This window comes from Triticum dicoccoides, chromosome 5A, assembly GCF_002162155.2.
Source record: "Triticum dicoccoides isolate Atlit2015 ecotype Zavitan chromosome 5A, WEW_v2.0, whole genome shotgun sequence".
Classification (NCBI taxonomy): domain Eukaryota; kingdom Viridiplantae; phylum Streptophyta; class Magnoliopsida; order Poales; family Poaceae; genus Triticum; species Triticum dicoccoides.
The window spans coordinates 653795961-653813250 of record NC_041388.1 but is presented as its reverse complement, the minus strand read 5'-3'; the positions used below and the strand labels follow the sequence as shown (position 1 = coordinate 653813250).

General features: G+C 42.1%; 1 protein-coding gene across 1 annotated transcript; it reads right to left on the bottom strand.

The window, feature by feature from the left end:
- Positions 1-63: 63 nt before the first annotated feature.
- On the bottom strand, positions 64-4593 carry LOC119303774 (glucose-1-phosphate adenylyltransferase large subunit-like). The gene is made up of 15 exons (XM_037580918.1): positions 4309-4593; positions 4111-4224; positions 3848-4021; positions 3600-3692; positions 3219-3302; positions 3082-3137; positions 2746-2839; positions 2475-2587; positions 2127-2199; positions 1762-1842; positions 1268-1354; positions 933-1037; positions 733-839; positions 573-633; positions 64-349 (listed from the first exon to the last, which is right to left on the bottom strand). Exons 1-15 carry the CDS (start codon positions 4480-4482, stop codon positions 248-250), a joined length of 1518 nt encoding a protein of 505 aa, XP_037436815.1. The 5' UTR covers positions 4483-4593; the 3' UTR covers positions 64-247.
- Between the last annotated feature and the right edge of the window lie 12697 nt (positions 4594-17290).

Genomic DNA, 17290 nt, shown 5'->3' with positions numbered 1-17290 from the left:
ATTTGTTAAATTTCACATATTTCAGTGACATACGGAAGTTTTCTGTTTTCAAAATTTAAAACCTCAGTCATGTTGATAACACTACTTGAATTTTTAAAGCAATTCGGTGACATGACATTGCATGTTTCGAGAACCAAAGTCATCTCGTATACACAAGGAGCATTTTCAGGGTTCCCACGCATCTTATTGGAAGAGTACAAACGAATTCTTTATTTCTCTTGCTGAACTGGAGAGACTCTTTTTCAGCTCATATGACTAATCCATCCTCAATCACTGAGTTCTTCAGCACAACCGTGATGCCGGACCGGATGTGGAAGCCTTCTGACGCCCTGTCTCCTTCCTGTACACCCTGCAAAGAACCCAACAGCAAACCACATGTTCAGTAATATTCGGACGACACCAACTCCGGAGGGTGGTTCACTAGAAATGATCAAATGAACAGTAGCATTTCAGACGAACGCTACAAAAATCTTATCAAATGAGAGCAACATTGGGGGATCATAGCTTATTGATACATATTCATTATGCGACTGTTCTTGAAGAAACAAGGTGGCAGAGAACATCATGCATACCTCGGCGTTAGCAATGGTCACATTCTTCCCTATCCTCGCATTCTTATCAATGATGCAGTTTCTGGGCAGAGCAAGAGGGAGACATTTGTCAGACAAGAGTAATACAACACGATTTCTAAGCTGGCGAGCGGTGAGCTAGGAAGTATATATGCGTGCGTACTGAATCGAAGTGTTCTCCCCGATCCCAATCGGAACCTTTCCTTCGGCCAGCTGGTCGCCTCTTTCCATGTCAGTTTCATAGAAATCAGCACCGAGCATTACCGTATCCTGAAGAAATGGAGAACCACATTTGCTGTTATTGTGGAAGGCTATAATGGATCCCTATTGGTGTTTATGCTTTTTGCAAGCAAGAGGCCTGACCTTGAGGTGTACGTTGGAGCCTATTCGAGAACGGATTCCAACGACGCTGTGCTCTACCCTGCATTTATCCAAGAAACATCCATGGGAAATGATCGAATCAGTGATCTGCAAATGGTATACAAATGTTAGGCGGCACGGCAACCAAATCGATTTCTGAAGAGTAACTGAACACTTATAGTAAGATATTGGTAACTAAGGGTGCAAAGGTAAAGCACGGTGATAATGATGGCACAATGTAATAGAAAGAATTTTGGGCTGTAAAAATGGCACACGCAGAATTTCAAGAAAAGAATAGTGCAAAATGGGAGTCATACTAGCCCAGAGGCAACACATACCTTACTAGTGCTGATCATAGATGGTGGTAGGTTTCTGCGTGATGTGTACATCGGTTTGCTAGCATCATAGAAGCTGAACTTTGAAGGCTGCATATTTTCACGAAAAAGATGATCACATGTTACGAAAGGTTCAGATTCCCACTTTATTTCTTGCAGAATAAAAGTTTTTTTGCTTGTTCATACGTATTATGACCATTAGTACATTGTATTTATCTCTTTTGTAGAGTGCTCTCTGTAATTCTTGCACCTTGTAAAGTGTCAGTCAGTGTATATATCTACTGCCTCATTCGCAAAAAAATAAATATATCTACTGCCTCACTGGGCCATACCAATAAACAATGATACTGCATAAGAGTAACTATTAACACCTTACACTGAATAAAACTAACACCAGAACCAATAACATAGTGGTGTAGGAAAAGAAGGGCAAAGACTGTAAAAGGATAACGAAATAAAGAGGCAGCTCGCCATTAGTTTGCACAGACTACCCATACCTGTTCAGCAAGGGCAAGATTTGCTTCAAAGAAGGATTTGATAGTTCCAATATCTTCCCAGTAATCATTGAAAAGATATGCCTGAAGTGTTAAATATTAGATACCGGCGACATCATATGGAAGTCGGCGTAGAAAAAACATCATATGGAAGTTAAGGTTTACAGAAAATAATACAACATAAAGATACAGTTTTAACATTTTGAAACAAAAAATTACTAGCGCAGTAATAGGGAACTGAAATGGCAATATTCTGGCAATGCCATCATCCTACTTTTCTGTCTTTCAATTGTGCAGTTTTAGATGCCTGACTGCAATTGAAGAATGCACCAGTAGGTGATGCTGTCACATGCTAGGTATCCACGTACCTTTACATTAATCTCTCTTGCTGCAGCTGGAATTATTTCAGACCCAAAATCATTTGCAGTAGGAAAACGCCATCTGACCTAACAAAAATGCACTGCATATTAAGACCTACTTGTGATCAAGTTGTTCTATGAAAAATGCACCTTACTACAACATAAGGTATTATCCCAAAAAGACTACAACATTAAATATTCGAAAATGAAACAGCTTGTTTTTAGTACTTTCCACGTTTATTGGAACTTAGGCAGTTTGCCTTGTATTTGGAGAACTGAATACTTTTCTTCAGGGAAGAATCAAATAGAATATTCAACTGACATTAAATTTAGGTCCAGTAAGTTGAATTGGCGTACCTCAAAAGATTTAGAAGTATCTCTTTCTTGAATATGTATACCCCCATTGAAGCTATGTATGGTTTCTTTTCTGCTTCCTCCTTCGGTAAGCCGAGGAGAGTGGTGTCAACTTGCTGCCAAAAACATATGTCCATGACCTTCTGTTTTATTTTATTTGAATGGCATTCTCAGTGCTGTACTAACTGATACACTGTGCACTTGGCCATCTAGAATGTTACTCTAGTGTGTGGACAGGAGAGGTGAGTGGCATGAAGAGATCAATACAACTTACCATTGCTTTTAAATCAGCTCCTCTCGGTTTTTCACTAAATGAAATAACTCTTCCTGTGCCGTCTATCTTCATTAGACCAAAATCAGACGCCCGGCTAACATTGAAAACAGAATTATTCATCTCTAATCCACAAGACACAAACTAACAGGGTGTTAAATCGAAGAGTTTATTATATGCTAAAAATCAAATATTTGCCTTAACACAGCAGTGGCAATTCATTTTTTTCAAAAACATTAAAAAAATTGAAGAAGAATTTCCTCTGCATGTAGATGATGCACAGTGGAAGGCCACTTGTGACTTTATGCACATTAGCCACTGAAATAGAAAGGAAATCACCTGCCATCAATAGGCAAGCAACAGATGCTGATGCCCACGTTTCTCTGCCGATGACTCTGCATGTGGAATCGCCACAACAATTTAACCAATCATTTGAACAAACAAGTGTGAAAAACAATCTTTTTGCGGTAAATTACCTGAACAAAGTCCATGTAGTCCATACGGTAGAGGTGATCGCCAGAAAGAATCAGCACATCCTCTATGTCTTTAGATTTGGCATCCTGAAAAGCAAAAAATAAAATAAAATACAGTGTTACAAGCATGAGGTTTCCAGTAGCGGAACCGAATGCATATCTGAACCCAGGTTCTTGATCCTGGAATTATATCAGTATGACAGGGGCAAGAGGCTCTGTGTTTTTTTAGAGTGGAAAATGGCTTTGTGCAAAACTACAATGGGGAAACCACACACCATGAACATTTTTCTACCTACCACGTGCACACTCCCTGCATCGCGATTCATCGTCTGTAGTGGTGAAAGAAAAATGCATCTCACTCGCACACGCTGAGAGAAAACGTACATCGAAAAGCCAAGCGAATTGCCGAACCGCGTCGGCGGTACCCTGAAACCACGTCTTTCCCTCCGATCCAGCCCTCTGAGTTGCTGCTAGAACCTGAAAAAACAGAACGGTTTCCACTCTGTTATCCCTGTTTCAGATAATCAAAGCAAGACCCGAAGATTCCTTGACGTAGTGCGTGATCTGCCATCCATGATACATTTTATGCCCTAAAGTATAAGATTTCTGAATTGAATTGCAGGATTTGGCACCTCGACGAAACCGTCTCCGAAGCCGACGCCATTGCTGAAGTTGTAGGCCCTGGAGAGGTGGCGGTTGAGGGAGGCGGAGTTGAACTGGGTGAGGACGTACACCTTGTTGATCCCGCTGTTGATGCAGTTGCTCATGGGCACATCGATGAGCCTGTACGCGCCGCCTATCGGCACCTGCGGCGGGTAGCACCAGCACAATCAGTGTCTGTCAAATAATCTACTCGCATTTGGCGAGTCGTGGAAAAAGAGGAGTGACAACTCACGGCGGGCTTGGCCCTGCGCTTGGTGAGAGGGAAGAGCCTCGTCCCGGCGCCGCCGCCGAGGATGACCGCCACCACCGTCCTCGGGTTCGTCGTCTCCTCATCCTCGGCCGCCGACTGAACAGCAAAGAGTCGTGAACTGGATGACCAGAGCTAGCTAGTGGCTGGGACTGAGAGGGACGGGGCACGTGTGTTACTTACGGCGGCTACGGCGGCCGCGGCGGCGGCGGACTCCGTGGTCGCGACGGACACGCGCACCGATGGGCGGCACTGGCGGCGGCCTTGGGGCGGCCGGACGCCCGCGCATCCGACTCCGAGCACGCCCCGGCGCGCGGCGGCGGCCACGGAGGCGGGGGCAGCGACGCGCAGGTCCATCGCGCAACCAATGAATCCGCCCGGCCGGGAGCTTGGCTTGGGCTGTGCTTCTTGCGCCGGCGGCGTGCTCGCGAGTGTCACGAGAGTGTGCGGTGGCCGCGTCCAATCCTCAGCTTGGCCTCACGATAGACTTGCTGCTTCCTTGGCGTTCCACGTGTTCACTTTGGCGTATGCGGAGAATCACGTGGGGCCTTTTTTTTGAAGGAGGGGCCATTTTTATTTTAGTAAATAGAGTTGTCTCCGAAAATGCTAGACTTACGGATTTTTTTTCTACACGAATTAACGGACCGGCCCTTCTCCCCTCACTCACTCTCAACAAAAAACTCGTAGTATCGTTCAAGTTGCCCCTCCTATTTCCATTACTAGAAACCACAATGTTTACGAAGCTACTAAGAGCAACTCTAGCACTTTTGTAAACCTCAAATAACTACTGTTTATGAAAAATCGAGGGAAAAACTCTCCAACAATTCCCTTAAACTAAGAAAATCTCTTCACTTTCCCATATTAAGGAGTTAATGATGCACGGGGATCGAGGGGTTGCCGTTAACACTCATGCGGGATCGAGGCACACATCGTCCATTTGATGAGATGTGGCATGTGTGGGGCCCTGGCCCACTCCCGCTCGCCATGTTGATTGTCAGGTCAAGGATGACACGTGGTAAGGTGGGCCCTTGGATAAGACCGGATAAAACTTCTTGGTGTAGCACGGGAGTTCCTCCCACCAATTGGCTGGCGGCGCAGAAACATTTCCGCGTGTGCAGGTCGGATGGCCCGACGTGCAGTCAAGCTTGAAGATCGGTTCAGGGGCTACTGATGGTGTCCTGGCCAAGGGGCCTCTCACCATGACGACTCTTGGCCTGGTGGGCCGAGTTTAGTACCCCCTCTGTCGGTTTCATCTTGGGCCACTTTGAGCGGCCCATGGCAAATAATAGGAGGACTCCAAAAGGCTTGGCGTGCAACACAAGAAGTTGTGATCATGGAGGACTCTGTCTCCCCATACGTAGCCGACTGAGATGTATCCTAGGGCCCCTGGTGTGCTATATAAACCGCGGATCGGGCTTTTTGATAGATACATTGAGAATCACTTGGTACTTTGTACTTTGTACACACCCCAACACAATAAAGCAAAGAGCGAGACGTAGGGTATTATCTCCTTCATGAGATCTTGAACCTAGGTAGAACCCCCATCTTTGTCACCATCGTTCTAGGTCACCTAGCTAGGATACCCTACCAAGGGATTTGCCGGATTTAGCTCTGACACTTGGCCTTGCCATTCTATTGGTAAGAGTTTTGGTAGACAAACATGCGCAATGAGAAAAATGGTTTTCCTGAACTCGTGGCTCGGGTTCCAACTCCTCAAATCGTTAAAAGAGTGGAAGAGGCTTCTTCGGTTAATTCACGAAAACACAAAGTGCTGATTTGGCTACACATAAGACTCTCACACCTCTATGAAAAGGACATAATTGAAGTTCTCTACAATATCATCATCATGATCATCATCACTTCCCCAGAGAGCGACTCCTAATTCATGGCGGACAACCCCACAAGATCGCTCCAAAACATAGTTTTTAAACTGGACCAACAATTAAACTTGTGAGCCTATCGGTTTAGGTCTTTACTTGTCGACCTGCCAGTTCAATAGGTTCATTAACAAAAAGAACATAATATTTAAGTCATTTTTCTAAAAAAATACCTTTCATCAAATGAATACACTCAATATTAGATTTAGTCCATTAATAATTCACAAAATGTAGCTATTTCAGTTGGTATTTTTTTATCAAATGGGCCACAAGGTCCCCATCTTCATTAAGAAAATGGAGTCTCCAGATCACACATAGCCCGGCCTGAAAGACGCATCACTACAAAGGGAACATCCCCTGACCACATCTAAGGGATGCCAAAAGAGATAAGGCAACAACAGAAGGCAAACTACCAACTTAATCTACAAATCCCTCTAAATTCTAGAATAACATAATATCAACAACCAAAATCATCGTAGTCTTTGAATGTTGGCCCCCCAACCAAATGCCCTTCCGAAGGTATTACTCACCACCTCGGCTAGCCTTTTAGACACTTCATTAAGCATTCTTTGCACACCTTTTCTCCGTAGAGCAGTCCAGGAGTCCAGCAAGGAGCACACAGTAAAAAAAAATACATTAGTAGGTTCAGGGGAAAGCACACATTGCAATGCCAATAGATATAACAGCTCTATCTTCGCTAGTATGAGCTGGCAGCCAATTTTGACACAAGTCAAAGAACGAACAAAGGAACTTTGGGGTTACCAAATGCACCACAAACCACAGTCCAGAAAGATCTAGCAAAAGAGCATGTGAAAACAGGATGATCAATACCCTCTCGAGCACCACAGAACTAAAAAATATTCATCCATGTTCACCCTTTTTTCTAACATTATTCTTGGTTAAGATCCATCCTTTGATCACTAAACACACAAATGTTTTCGCTTTTAGAGGCATTTTTATTTTCGAAAGTAGCTTAAAATGAAAGACAACATTCTTAGCAATAATGTACAGGTACAAAGATGATGGAAAAAGAAGCATGAAAGTAAAAAAAAATCTACGGAACACCCAAGATCCAATCTAGGAGATGCATAGCAACGAGAGGGGAGTGTTTCTACATACCCTTGTAGACCGAAAGCGGAAGCGTATATAATGCGGTTGATGTAGTCGTATAATGCGGCTTGAAACTGCATCGGTATTTTCCCAAAGAGGAAGGGATGATGCAGTACAGCTATAGTAGGTATTCCCCTCAGTTATAAAACCAAGGTATCAATCTAGTAGGAGAACCAAGCAATTCTCTGTAAACAGTACCTGCACACAAAGAACAAATCCTCGCAACCCAACGCGTAAGAGGGGTTGCCAATCCCTCCTCGGTAAAAAGATAGATTAATTTGTGATAGTTTGGGCAAATAGATCTGAATAAAACATGAAATAAAATAAAGAAAGAAAAAGTCCAGGAAGGTATTTTTGAGTTTTCGGGGTAATAGATCTAAAAACAAATGCGAATAAAAATAGATCTTGAAAGCAATATGATAAAAGATAGACCCGGGGGCCGTAGATTTCACTAGTGGCTTCTCTCGAGAAAATAGCATACGGTGGGTAAACAAATTATTGTTGGGTAATTGATACAAGATCGAATAATTATGACGATATCCAAGGCAATGATCAATATATAGGCATCACATCCAAGATTAGTGGACCGACTCCTGCCTGCATCTACTACTATTACTTCACACATTGACTGCTATCCAGCATTCATATAGTGTATTAAGTTCATGGAGAAATGGAGTAATGCAATAAGAACGATGACATGATATAGACAAGATCTATTCATGTAGGAATAGACCCCATCTATGTTATCCTTAATAGAAACGATACATGGGTGCCTCGCTGCCTCTTTTGTCACTGGGAGAGGAACCCGGAAGATAGAACCCGTCACAAAGCACCTCTTCCCATGGCAAGAAAAAATGATTTAGTTGGCCTAACTAAACCAAATATTCTAAGAAGAAATACAAGGCTATAAATAATCATGCATATACAAGATCAAAGAAGACTCAAATAATATTCATGGATATAGATCTGATCATAAACTCAAAGTTCATCGGATCCCAACAAACACACCACAAAAAGGTTTACATCAAATAGATCTCCAAGAGACCATTGTATTGAGAATCAAAAAGAGAGAAGAAGCCATCTAGCTACTGCTACCTCTTGAGCACTGCATTGGTTTTCCCTTGAAGAGGAAAGGGTGATGCAGCAAAGTAGCGTAAGTATTTCCCTCAGTTTTTGAGAACCAAGGTATCAATCCAGTAGGAGGCCACACGCAAGTCCCTTGTACCTACACAAACAAATAAGAACCTCGCAACCAACGCGATAAAAGGGTTGTCAATCCCTTCACGGTCACTTACGAGAGTGAGATCTGATAGAGATAATAATGATAAGATCAATATTTTTGGTATTTTTATGATATAGATTGCAAAGTAAAATAGATTGGAAACTTATATGATGGAAAATAGACCCGGGGGCCATAGGTTTCACTAGTGGCTTCTCTCAAGATAGCATAAGTATTACGGTGGGTGAATGAATTACTGTCAAGCAATTGATAGAAAAGCGAATAATTATGAGAATATCTAGGCATGATCATGTATATAGGCATGACGTCCGTGACAAGTAACCGACTCCTGCCTGCATCTACTACTATTACTCCACACATCAACCGCAATCCAACATGCATCTAGAGTATTAAGTTCATAAGAACAGAGTAACGCCTTAGGTAAGATGACATGATGTAGAGGGATAACCTCAAGCAATATGATATAAACCCCATCTTTTTATCCTCGATGGCAACAATACAATACGTGTTGTTTCCCTTTCTTTCACTAGGATCAAGCACCGCAAGATTGAACCCAAAGCTAAGCACTTCTCCCATTGCAAGAACTATCAATCTAGTAGGCCAAACCAAACTGATAATTCGAAGAGACTTGCAAAGATAACCAATCATGCATAAAAGATTTCAGAGAAGAATAAAATATTGTTCATAGATAGACTTGATCATAAACCCACAATTCATCGGATCTCGACAAACACACCGCGAAAAGAGTTACATCGAATAGATCTCCAAGAACACCGAGGAGAACTTTGATTGAGATCCAAAGAGAGAGAAGAAGCCATCTAGATCATAATATGGACCCGAAGGTCTGAAGTAAACTACTCACACATCATCGGAGGGGCCATGGAGTTGATGTAGAGGCCCTCCGTGATCAATGCCCCCTCCGGCGGAGCTCCGGAAAAGGCCCCAAGATGGGATCTCTTGGGTACAGAAGGTTGCGGCGGTGGAAATAGGGTTTCGTGGTGCTCCTGGATGTTTTCGGGGTATGTGGACATATATAGGAGGAAGAAGTAGGTCGGTTGAGCCACGAGGGGCCCACGAGGGGGGAGGGCGCGCCCAGGGGGGTAGGCATGCCCCTTGCCTCGTGGACACCTCGTCCGTTTCTTGACGTCGACTCCAAGTCCTCTGGATCACGTTTGTTCCAAAAATCACGCTCCCGAAGGTTTCATTCCGTTTGGACTCCGTTTGATATTCCTTTTCTGCGAAACACTGAAATAGAAAAAAAACAGCAATTTGCATTGGGCCTTGAGTTAATAGGTTAGTCCCAAAAATAATATAAAAGTGTAAAACAAAGCCCATTAACATCCAAAACAGATAATATAATAGCATGGAACAATAAAAAATTATAGATACATTGGAGACATATCAGCATCCCCAAGCTTAATTCCTGCTCGTCCTCGAGTAGGTAAATGATAAAAATAGAATTTTTGATGTGAAATGCTTTCTAGCATGTTCTTCAATGTATTTTTCTCTATTGTGGCATGAATGTTCAGATCCGAAAGATTCAAGATAAAAGTTTATTGTTGACATAAAAATAGTAATACTCTAAGTGTGCTAATCAAGCAATTATGTCTTATGAAAATACCATAGCTAAAGAAAACTTATCCCTAGGAAGTCATATAGTTTGGCCATGCTTCATTTTTGTCACACAAAATGCTCCCATCATGCACAACCCTGATGACAAGCCAAGCAATTGTTTCATACTTAGCCTTTTCAGACTCTTTCAACTTTTACGCAATATATGAGCGCGAGCCGTGGACATAGCACTATGGGTGGAATAGAATATGATGATTGAGGTTGTGTGATAAGACAAAAAGGGAGAAAGTCTCACATTGACGCGGCTAATCAATGGACTATGGAGATGCCCACCGATTGATGTCAATGCAAGGAGTAGGGATTGCCATGCAATAGATGCACTAGAGCTATAAATATATGAAAGCTCATCAAAGAAACTAAGTGGGTGTGCATCCAACTTGCTTTCTCACGAAGACCTAGGGCATTTGAGGAAGCCCATCATTGGAATATACAAGCCAAGTTCTATAATGAAAAATTCCCACTAGTATGTGAAAGTGACAAAATAAGAAACTCTCTATCGTGAAGATCATGGTGCTACTTTGAAGCACAAGTGTGGAAAAAGGATAGTAACATCGTCCCTTCTCTCTTTTTCTCTCATTATTTTATTTTTATTTGGGCCTTCTTTTCTCTCTTTTTTATGGCCTTTTTTTATCCGGAGTCTCATCCCGGCTTGTGGGGGAATCATAGTCTCCATCATCCTTTCCTCACATGGGACAATGCTCTAATGATGATCATCACACTTTTATTTACTTACAACTCAAGAATTACAACTCGATACTTAGAACAAAATATGACTCTATGTGAATGCCTCCGGCAGTGTACCGGGATTGCGATGAATCAAGAGTGACATGTATGAAAAATTAAGCATGGTGGCTTTGCCACAAATACGATGTCAACTATATGATCATGCAAATCAATATGACAATGATGATGCGTGTCATAATAAATGGAACGATGGAAAGTTGCATGAAAATATATCTCAGAATGGCTATAGAAATGCCATAATAGGTCGGTATGGTGGCTGTTTTAAGGAAGATATAAGGAGTCTTATGTGTTATAGAGCGTATCATATCACGGGGTTTGGATGCACCGGTGAAGTTTGCACCAACTCTTAAGGTGAGAAAGGGCAATGCACGGTACCGAAGAGGCTAGCAATGATGGAAGGGTGAGAGTGCATATAATCCATGGACTCAACATTAATCATAAAGAACCCACATACTTATTGCAAAAATCTACAAGTCATCAAAACCAAGCACTACGCGCATGCTCCTAGGGGGATAGATTGGTAGGAAAAGACCATCGCTCGTCTCCGACCGCCACTCATAAGGAAGACAATCAAATAACACCCCATGCTTCAAATTTGTCACACAATGTTTACCATACGTGCATGCTACGAGACTTTCCAAGTTCAACACAAGTATTCATCAATTTCACAATTACTCAACTAGCACACCTCTAATATTACCACCTTTATATCTCAAAACAACTATCAAGCATCCAACTTCTCTTAGCATTTAAAATTTATAACCAAAGTGAATTACCATGCTGTTCTAAAGGACTCTCAAAATGATATAAGTGAAGCATGAGAGATTAATTATTTCTAATAAAACCACCGTCGTGCTCTAAAAGATATAAGAGAAGTACTAGAGCAAAAATTATCCAACTCAAAAGATATAAGTGAAGCACATAGAGTATTCTAATAAATTCCAATTCATGTGTGTCTCTCCCAAAAGGTGTGTACAACAAGGATGATTGTGGTAATCTAAAAAGCAAATAATCAAATCATACAAGACGCTCCAAGCAAAACACATATCATGTGGCGAATAAAAATATAGCTCCAAGTAAAGTTACCGATGGACGAAGACGAAAGAGGGGATGCCTTCCAGGGCATACCCAAGATTAGGCTTTTGCTTGTCCTTCGATTTTACCTTGGGGTGCCTTGGGCATACCCAAGCTTAGGATATTTCCACTCCTTGTTCCATAATCCATAAAATCTTTACCCAAAACTTGAAAACTTCACAACACAAAACATAAAAGAAAATCTCGTGAGCTCCGTTAGTAAAAGAAAACAAACCACCACTTCAATGTACTGTAATGAACTCATTATTTATTTATATTGGTGTTAAACCTACTGTATTCCAACTTTTGTATGGTTCATAAACTCTATTACTAGCCATAGATTCATCAAAATAAGCAAACAACACACGAAAAGCAGAATCTGTCAAAAACAGAACAGTCTGTAGTAATCTGTAGGTTTAGAATACTTATGGAACCCCAACAATTCTAAAATAAATTTCTGAATGGGAGAAATTTATCTATTAATCATCTGCAAAAAGGATTAACTAAATAGCACTCTCCAGTAAAAAATGGCAGCAAATCTCGTGAGCGCTAAAGTTTCTGTTTTTTTACAACAAGATCGCAAAGACTTTCCCCAAGTCTTCCCAAAGGTTCTACTTGGCACGAACACTAATTAAAAGAATAAAACCACATATAAACAGAGGCTAGGTGAATTATTTAGTACTAAACAGAATCAAAAAGCAAGAAAGAAAAATAAAATTGGGTTGCCTCCCAACAAACGCTATCGTTTAACGCCCCCTAGCTAGGCATAAAAGCCAGGATAGATCTAAGTATTATCATCTTTGGTGTGCAATCCATAAGTGGCTCTTATAATAGATTCATAAGGTAATTTAATTTTCTTTCTAGGAAAGTGTTCCATGCCCTTCCTTAATGGAAATTGGAATCTAATATTCCCTTCCTTCATATCAATAATTGCATCAATCGTTCTAAGGAAAGGTCTACCAAGAATAATAGGACATGTAGGATTGCAATCTATATCAAGAACAATGAAATCTACGGGCACATAATTCCTATTTGCAACAATAAGAACATCATTAATTCTTCCCATAGGTTTCTTAATGGTGGAATCCGCAAGATGCAAGTTTAAAGAACAATCATCAAATTCACGGAAACCTAGCAAATCACACAAAGTTTTAAGAATCGTGGAAACACTAGCACCCAAATCACATAAAGCAAAGCATTCATGATCTTTAATCTTAATTTTAATAGTAGGTTCCCACTCATCATGAAGTTTTCTAGGGATAGAAACTTCCAATTCAAGCTTTTCTTCATAAGATTGCATTAAAGCATCAACGATATGTTTAGTAAAAGCTTTATTTTGACTATAAGCATGCGGAGAATTTAGCACGGATTGCAAGAAGGAAATACAATCTATTAAAGAACAATTATCATAATTAAATTCCTTGAAATCCAAGATAGTGGGTTCGTTGCTATTTAAAGTTTTGACCTCTCCACTCCCACTTTTATCAATTTTTGCATCAAGATCTAAAAACTCCGAATCATTGTGACGCCTTCTAACTAAAGTTGACTCATCTCCAGTCCCATCATTATCAAGATTCATATTGCAAAACAAAGATTTAATAGGGGACACATCAATCACTTTTAGATGGGTAGCGGCATCTTCACTAGGAAGGCCAGAAAAAGGATCTTTCATGACAAGATTCAGCAAGGTAGCATTAATTTCACAAGATTCGACATTGGTAAGAGGAGCAATCAGAGTGCTAATAAAATCATTATTATTGATATTGGAAAAGTCACATAATTTAGTATTATCTTGAGCCATCGTGACGAGCAAGCAATCCAACACACAAGCAAACAAGAAACAAGCAAAAAGAGGCAAACTAGAAAAGAGAAGGGGAATGGCAAAAGAGGGCGAATAAAACAGCAAGGGTGAAGTGGGGGAGAGGAAAACGAGAGGCAAATGGCAAATAATGTAATGCGAGGGATAAGAGTTTGTGATGGGTACTTGGTATGTCTTGACTTATGCGTAGACTACCCGGTAACGGCGCCAGAAATGGCTTGTTGTCGGGAGATCAAAATTTTGACTTGACTTGTGCAACCTCCCTGGCAACAGCGCCAGAAATGGCTCGTTGTCGGGAGATCAAAATTTTGACTTGACTTGGTGCAACCTCCCCGGCAACAGCGCCGGAAATCCTTCTTGCTACCTTTTGAGCACTGCATTGGTTTTCCCTTGAAGAGGAAAGGGTGATGCAGCAAAGTAGCATAAGTATTTCCCTCAGTTTTTGAGAACCAAGGTATCAATCCAGTAGGAGGCCACACACAAGTCCCTCATACCTACACAAACAAATAAGAACCTCGCAACCAACGCGATAAAGGGGTTGTCAATCCCTTTACAGTCACTTACGAGAGTGAGATCTGATAGAGTGAATAATGATAAGATAAATATTTTTGGTATTTTTATGATATGGATTGAAAGTAAAGATTGCAAAGTAAAATAGATTGGAAACTTATATGATGGAAAATACACCCGGGGACCATAGGTTTCACTAGTGGCTTCTCTCAAGATAGCATAAGTATTACGGTGGGTGAACGAATGTCAGGACCGGATTTCCAATAAAACATTTATTGAAAATCCGACCATTATATCAGATCAGTATAGAAGAATCCTCCTCATTGGTAGACAAATCCTTGATACAGAAATCCAGAAGTACCAAATGTTATACAAGGTTGAGCTGAGGCTGCTCAACAGTTTTATTACAAGCACGCCGATTTTATACATAAGGGCGGATATGTCACAAAGGAATATGGTGGCATAACTACTGACTCGTAATAAAAGTGGTGGTGGATATGTCACAGTGACGTAGGTGACATGACTCCAAAATCTTACAGCTCATCAAGCGTCGGAGTGAGGCTCGATGATTTTATTAGGGTAGCGGAAGCGTATATAATACAAGCGACCAACTCCAGGATCGCACGGGACTGACTAGGACCCCTCTAGGCGTCGGACTCGCTATCGAACTCTTCATCTATAAGATCGCCTTCTTCAACATCTGGCCAAATCAACAAGCCAGGTGAGTACTTTGAATGTACTCGCAAGATAGTTTGGATATAAGATATAACAAATGCAAACATGATGCACAAGAGTAGATTAGTAATGCACACTCAGATAATAAAATTGCACTGCGCGATAAATGAAAGGAAGTCAGGCGGTAGTCCTCCCGAAATCCCAATAAAATAGCTGAAGACCGATCGGGTGTCTCAAGCGATGTCTCGAAAGGAAAAATAAATTGACATGCCACAGTCGGGCGTCATGGCGACACCACATAAAGGGCTTATACTGAAACGTAAATGACAGTGCGTGCCACAGTCGGACGTCTAAGCGACATCTCGAAAAGGGCTTATAATGAAAATAAATAACAAGGATGCCACCGTCGGACATCTGAGCGACATCACATAAAGGGCTTATATCAAAAGTAAATGACAAGAATGCCACAGTCGGACGTCTGAGCGACATCACATAAAGGGCTTATATCAAAAGTAAATAACAGTAATGCCACAGTCGAACGTCTGAGCGACATCACATAAATGGCTTATATCAAAACTAAATAACAAGAATGCCACAGTTGGACGTCTGAGCGACATCACATAAAGGGCTTATATTGAAATGTAAATAACAAGAATGCCACAGTCGGATTTCTGGGCGACATCACATAAAAGGCTTATATTTCAACATTCGAATTCAAGTAGTTCATGAAGGTAAATCACCCCAAGGAATACTCAGTACATAATAATAAACCGATTAGTCCATCCACAGGAATAACATTCAGCCGGGTTTACCACTCTCAGTTTCATGTTTATCCTCTGGAGACTGTCACTAAGACTGACACTGAGACTGCCACTGATATGTTGATCAAAGTCCTTGACCATGAACACAATTACTCGGATGGTTTTGACTCTGCAGAGTTTGCACTCTTTACCCACAGCCAACGGATTTCAGTAGTCACAAAGGACTAGTTTCGCTTACGGTGTTTTAGAAGAAACACATCTAACCAGTACACACCCATTCCGCATTCTGCTGCCAGGGATCACCCTAGGCAATGTTCAAGAAAAACTCTGAGACGGGGAGGCTACAACCTCGAATAGCATGGGATCAAATTTATATTCGCGCGCTCTAAGGGGTGCCCCCCTCTTGGTCCCAACCGGAAACACCCATGCCCCCTGATCGGACGACGGGCTTTAATCTAGGGCCATGGAACCCTCATCATGGCCCCTCTATTTGGTGTGTACAAGGAAAGAGGTTTGCAACTGACTAGACCGCATTCTGTGCAGAAGACATGTGGCAGCACGAGAAGGGGACGAACGGGACATGACTTGATCCACGTTATTACTGGAGTTTAACGGTTGACATAAGACTGGCATGCCACAACAATACCAGCTTACCACCTATCATGCCACCACATGATCAGGTTATATCACCATCATATGAACACATCAAATTTCGAAGTTCACTTGTAGCTTGCCTTGCATGCAATATAACATTCACACTTTGCTTATATAAACATGCCATGAGGAAACTACTCAAGCAAACATGCAAAACACCCATCATATCAAAGGTTCAAACATGCTTGCCTGGTTCGGAGTAGTCGGAGTCTAGCTCGGCGAAGTTTGCGGTTCCGTCACCTCCTTCGGTATCTACAGAATAAAAGAAATTGGATACTAACGTAAATACCGTGCGTGCAATAAAATCGTTCCAAATATTTTTCAAATAAATATGATAAAAAACTAGATAGAAAAATAAAGATGACAGAAAAAGAATCAACTCAAATCATCTTTTGTTTAGAAGTTATAAAGGTTTTAGTCCAGGGACTAATCTATGATGAAACAAAAGTATCGAGGGGCTAGTTTAGAAAAACAGAAAACGCTTCGGGTAGAAATACGCCAACCCAAAAGAAAAACGTAGTTTGCCCGAAGGCGCTTTCTGATAACGCTTCGAATAAGAGAGGAGAGGCTGACGAGGGGGTCCCACCCGTCAGGTTTAAAATTCAAAACAGAGTCCACCAGCGCCCGAGGCTTGCGGTGGTCGCCGGCGTCGATCCACGATGAGGTAGGGGGAGGGGATGGTACCTACGGACTTAGGGAGCTCTCCCGCGTCTGTGGGTGGTGGAGTTGGTCGTCGGCGAGCACCACGTCGATGGCGGCCTCCACTCCGGCGGACGGTGGTTCGGGCGGTGATGGATCTCACCGAGGAGGGCTGCAAACGTCAAATTGGGGCTCGGGTTAGAAGAGTGGGTGCACTAGGAGGCTGCTGGCACTGTCTGGGAGGCGGGGGTGCTCTCACCAGAGAGAATCTTGCCGGAGCCCGAAGCGGTTCGGGGCGGCCAAAGTCGGGGAAGAAGGCTCTCCCGAGGCCTTCTAATGAGCGTGGCGAGGTTCTGAGGCGAGGGGGGGAGGTGCTGGGTCGAGAACGAGCTCGGGGCCTCCATTTATAGCCGGCCCGAGGCGGTTGCCG